Here is a 4,944-nt window from a genome sequence, read left to right as displayed (position 1 = left end):
GGGTGTGCTGGCCCGCACCAGAATAAAACAATTTTTTAAAAAACCTACGCCAAATATGTGAACTTTAAGAAAATTTGGTTATCTTTTACATTGATACCTTACTTTACATTTTCGTTGCTCTTGCAAAATTTAAACGCCCCGCGTTTGCTGCTGTGGTTCCCGCTTTACAGATGGGAAAAGTAAATGCTCACTTCATTTTTCTATTTTTACCCGTCAGGGAAGAAAATGGCTCTTTGTGTAGTTGTGTGTTGTACATTTAATTTGAGTACGTTGGAGCATCCTTTTAGTTTTTGTTAGTCTTTTGCATTCCTTTTTTGGCTTACTGTTCATATCTTTGCCTGGTGTTTTAGATACTGAGGTTTTTTTAATTTTTTTTTGAAAGATGTATTTGAATATTGAATAAGAATAACTTCTAAAAAAAAGAATAACCTTTTGGTCGTTATGTACATTATAATTTTTTTTCTAACCATGCCTTTGTAGAAGTTGCTTTTGTTTGAACAATCTAAACTTTTTATAGTCTTACCACTTTTTATTTTGTTTTTTGTTTTTAAGGAGATTAAAGATTTTGTGTTAAGTTAGAAAGCTGTTCACACTTCAGGCTATTTTACATGTGCTCTTATTTGTAGTAATTTTAGAGTGTAATTTTTAAGTTAAAACTTTTGGTATCTTTGGAATTTATTTTTATGAAAGGACGGGGTCTCATTTTTTTTTTCCTAAACGATTTCTTGAATACACCTCTCAAATTGATTTGAAATGCATTCTCAAAGAATACAAATTAAGTTTTGGAGACATTTCTTCGTACCAAATTTTTTATTGCATTAGTATTTGGAATATGGTTTGTGTTTTAAGATTTTTATGCGAATAGAACCCATTTCATTGTTAATAGCGAAAAAAGTCCCCAAACTGTCATAGTTTAATTTTTGTGGATAAATTAAATAAGGTTAAATACTAACTAGTGAACAATTTTAAATCCAATTTTAAGAAAGGGGTGAGTTTACTACTTCCAATAAAATTTCTTTCCACGGCATTAAAAAAAAATTCTCCATTTGTCTTTTTTAAAAAATAAAGTGAAACAGTAAAACAAAGATTCACAAGCTGCCTCCCCATCTGCAGCTTGGCTCCCTTCTGCCATGCTTATAGCACAGCCCCAGCGACAGCATGGCTGGTCGAGGGGCAGGGTTGCTGGTGTGGAGCCAGAATAGGGGAGGTGGCCAGGTCCACACGCGAGACTCAGCCATGCAAGTCCGTGCATGCAGGTACTAGAGGGGTAGCCTTCATTAGTCAGTCTGAAAGAAGAAATTCCCTGGACCAGACGCTTCAAAGCTGAAACCCCCAGAATCCCCGAAGAAAGCCTTGAAAATGTTGGTGTCAGAATCACCCATGTTCATGCTCTCTTTGTCCAGGTCCTGGCCACTGTCGTAGTGTATCTTCTTGGGGTCTGAGAGGATGGTGAAGGCCATTCTCACTTCTTTGGACTTCTCTCTTTCTGCACCTTGCCACTGGCTCTGCTCTGCGGATCGGGTGGTGTGTCAAGGCCCACTTCCAGTATGCCCTAGATCTCATCCTCAGAGGCATTCTTGTCCACTCCCAGGATCTTGTAGTAGTCTTTCCGCTTGCTCTTTTTCAGCTGCAGCTGTGCGCTTTTCAGGAGCTATTTGTGCTCTTTTGTCTTCTCTGTCTGGCAGACCTTCTCGTAATCCTGCACTGCCTCCTCATCCTGTGCAGTGTCTGTGTAACACTGTGCTCTCAAGTAAGCCTTGATGTAGGTGTCATCCAGCGTCACTGCCTGGGTGCAGTTTCCAGTGGCCTCATCCAGCTTCTTGAGCTTGGAGTTAGCGGTTCCTTGGTTACAGTAGAGCTTGGCATTTGTCGTAGGGATCCATGGCCAAGACTTCACTGTACAGTTCATATACTAGTTTACTACTGCCATCTTTAAATGCTTTTTCCCATCTTCCTTCTTTGCTTTGAGGGCTTTGGCGTTCCTGCAGGCCTCAGGCCTTCTTCCAGTGCCATCTGGAAGGCCTGCAAGGATAATTGCACAGCCTTCTTAATGCAGACCTCATAGTAGAGGCAAGGCTCCACCTTGGTGGAATCTAACCACAGGATGTCGCTGGCCACAGACTGCACCTCTGGGTAAAGCGACCTAGCCTTGCCAGGTGCTTGGCTTTGAGGATCTTGAAGCAGTGGAAGGTGGGGGCGAGCTCTAGGGCTAGGTCCATGCAGAAAATCACCTTCCAAAAGTTGAGCTTCACAAAATTCATTTCTGCTATTTTCTCATATTCCATAACTGCATTACCATTCTTGAACCCTGTGCCGGAGCGTTTTTGTGATGCAGTTAGTTCTAGAGCTCTCTGGGAACTACAACATGCTGCTATAGCATGCCCCAGAGAGAGGTGGCACTTGCCCACTCATAGATATCCCTACATGGAGCCGTCATCCAGCTACACCAACTGCTGCACATCTCCTGGCGCCTCCTGGAACTGGCCTGGCATCATGAGCATGGCCCCCTGGTTCCCATAGTAGCTCCAATTTTTGGGACACATATCGATGGCCTTCATGTAGTAGTTGTAAGCCTCGTTGTAATCCTTTTGGGCCTAGTATACATTTCCTTGCTCCTTGAAGGACTCTGCCTCCCTCTTGGCTTCTTCCTCATCCAGCAACTCTGGCTTGGTCATCACAATTACCACGTTGCAGTCCTTGGCCACTGCCATCTTACCATGGCATCTTTTAAATGATCCCCAAAACAGTTATTCTTTTTGAGAATGTAGGCCTGTAGGCATTGAATTTTATTCAAATCATTGTAGATTTATTTATTATTGTTTCTTATGTTATTTTTGGATAGGCCATGTGTCAGTATAATCAATCTCTCTGTTTCTCTTTTCTTTGTTTCTTTTTTTTTGTGCCAGAAATTGAACTTAGGACCTTTAGCTCACAAGGCAGGCACTTGTGCCACTGAGCTATATCCCTAACCCTATAGTGGATACTGAAATGCTTAGGTTATCCAAAAATGATGTTTTCTAGTGTCTTTTTAATTTTGTCACTTGATTTAGAAGCAGATTCTTAATTGGCTATTTTAAATGTGTAATTCACTTAAGGAAATAAGTGATTTTCAAATTGAAGTCTACTGGCAAGACAATTGTTTATTACTTTTTGCTATGTGTATTTTGAATTTTCTTAAAGAGAAAGCACTGTTACTTCAGAGATTGTCTAGTTGAATCTTTTTCCAGGTACTTGAGGTATGTTATCATAGCAAACCTATGACAATAGTAGGTAATAATCAGAGTGATGAGCTCCTGGTTGGATTTGCTCTGCAGAGTACCTGAAGTTAGGGAAAAAGATGAAGATTCATTCCATGGACCAAGGAGCAGAGCACATGCTGGTGCTGTCCTCAGATGGAAAAACCTTTGAGTATAGCTACAGCGGAGAACCTGCAAGGTGAGTATTGCTTTTCTCTTTCATTAGATATGACTTAATTTCTTCTGAAGGACAGTAATAGTTTGTGTAGGAAGCTGTTACCATGTATGAGTCCTGTCCCTTGTATCATAAAGGAAAAATGAACTTTCCCTTACTGGTGAAGTCTGTCAGTACAGCGCAAGCCAATCCGGGGGCTAAGGATGGTGTGTAGGTTATGCATCTAAAGGAAGCAGGTAATAAAGCTTGCCTAACCCCAAGTTGGGCTGTCACTAAGTTGATCCTCACAATATTCCTAGAACTTTTTTCCAGATGTAAATGTTTTCAACTAGGGAGTGGGGGAGGGATACATTATCACGTATGATTTGTGAAATTTTTCCCTAGTAAATAATATAAGTTAGAACTTACTTTGAATTTGCATTTGTTCCTATATCAGAAGATTGTTTGTGTAAGAGTATTTTGAGTATCTTATTACAATTATATAATGTTCATTAATTATCTTTAAAATATTTAATACATGTTATATAGTACTTTTGGATGTACAGAATATGCTAAAGTAAATTTAAAGTTTTCCATGCATTTCATTATAAATTAAATATATAAGTAGTTTTCACATTCATATTGTGGCTTTTATTATGGTGACTGACATATTTTCTCCTTAGGTTTCAAAGCATTTTACAAGAAAAATGTATGATTCAGATTGCATGTGGAGATTATCATTCTCTTGCATTCTCAAAAGGTACTTATGTGACATATTAAGTGTTTTTAGAACTGGTACACATTGTGCGTATGCATAGAGTCAGAACTCTTTTTGGAACAGAACAGAAATTAATTTGAGTTTTATTTATATAGTTTAGAGTGTAATATTATTAAAAGAGAAATGAGAATTACTGGTTGAATTATATTTGGGTTTCTTCCAAAAAATGTATTTCTACATTTGATATCATGCTTTATTTTTCAAACATGAAACTTAAAATTTTCAGTATAATTGCACTATTATAGGTCTGGTTTTGGGGGGCATTGTATGTTTGTTTGTTTGGTTGGTTTGAGAGTCCTGTCCTCTCACTTGGCCTTAAACTAGAGATCTTCCTGCCTGCATATATCCCTGGTTCCAGCCTTATACCACTGTACTTGCCTCAGAACCATTTTTTGCAGAATGTGGTCTACACTAGGACTACTTTTTTCCAGAATCGTTTTTCCTTTCTTAGGACTTTCCCACTTCCATGGAAGTATCTCAGAATCCTCTAGTTCTGCTCTTACTGCCAAGCTAAAAGCCTTGGGTATATTTTAACACCACCTTTTGAATTCCAGTATTCTCCTAGCCCTTCAGTATTTCCTGCCAGATGTTCTAATAGATGAAATGGAAGCAGTTGATATAGATAACATCTGAAAGAAAGGTGACTGAAAAAAATAGTTAAGACAAAAGGGCCAGGTATGATTGCTCAAGCCTGTAATCTTGGCATTTGGGAAGCTGAGGCAGGATTTGTGCGAGTTGGAGGCCAACCTGGGTTACAAAGTAGTTCAAGGCCAGCC

The 4,944-nt window shown here is 39.1% G+C and overlaps 1 protein-coding gene and 1 pseudogene across 1 annotated transcript in view; one reads left to right on the top strand and one right to left on the bottom strand.

Annotated features, from left to right (window-relative positions):
• Nucleotides 1-1,252: 1,252 nt before the first annotated feature.
• LOC101571195 lies at nt 1,253-2,711 on the bottom strand (annotated as a pseudogene).
• A 546-nt stretch (nt 2,712-3,257) lies between these two features.
• Nucleotides 3,258-4,944, top strand: part of Herc5 (HECT and RLD domain containing E3 ubiquitin protein ligase 5) — a 52,302-nt gene continuing 50,615 nt past the window's right edge. The window contains exons 1-3 of the mRNA XM_004646584.1: nt 3,258-3,270; nt 3,315-3,435; nt 4,074-4,150. Coding sequence (XP_004646641.1) covers nt 3,258-3,270; nt 3,315-3,435; nt 4,074-4,150 — 211 coding nt within the window. The remainder of the gene's footprint in view (nt 3,271-3,314; nt 3,436-4,073; nt 4,151-4,944) is intronic.

This window comes from Octodon degus, unplaced genomic scaffold (assembly GCF_000260255.1).
Source record: "Octodon degus isolate 3935 unplaced genomic scaffold, OctDeg1.0 scaffold00272, whole genome shotgun sequence".
NCBI lineage: Eukaryota > Metazoa > Chordata > Mammalia > Rodentia > Octodontidae > Octodon > Octodon degus.
The sequence above is the reverse complement of the archived record's forward strand: the minus strand, read 5'-3'. Positions and strand labels throughout refer to the sequence as shown.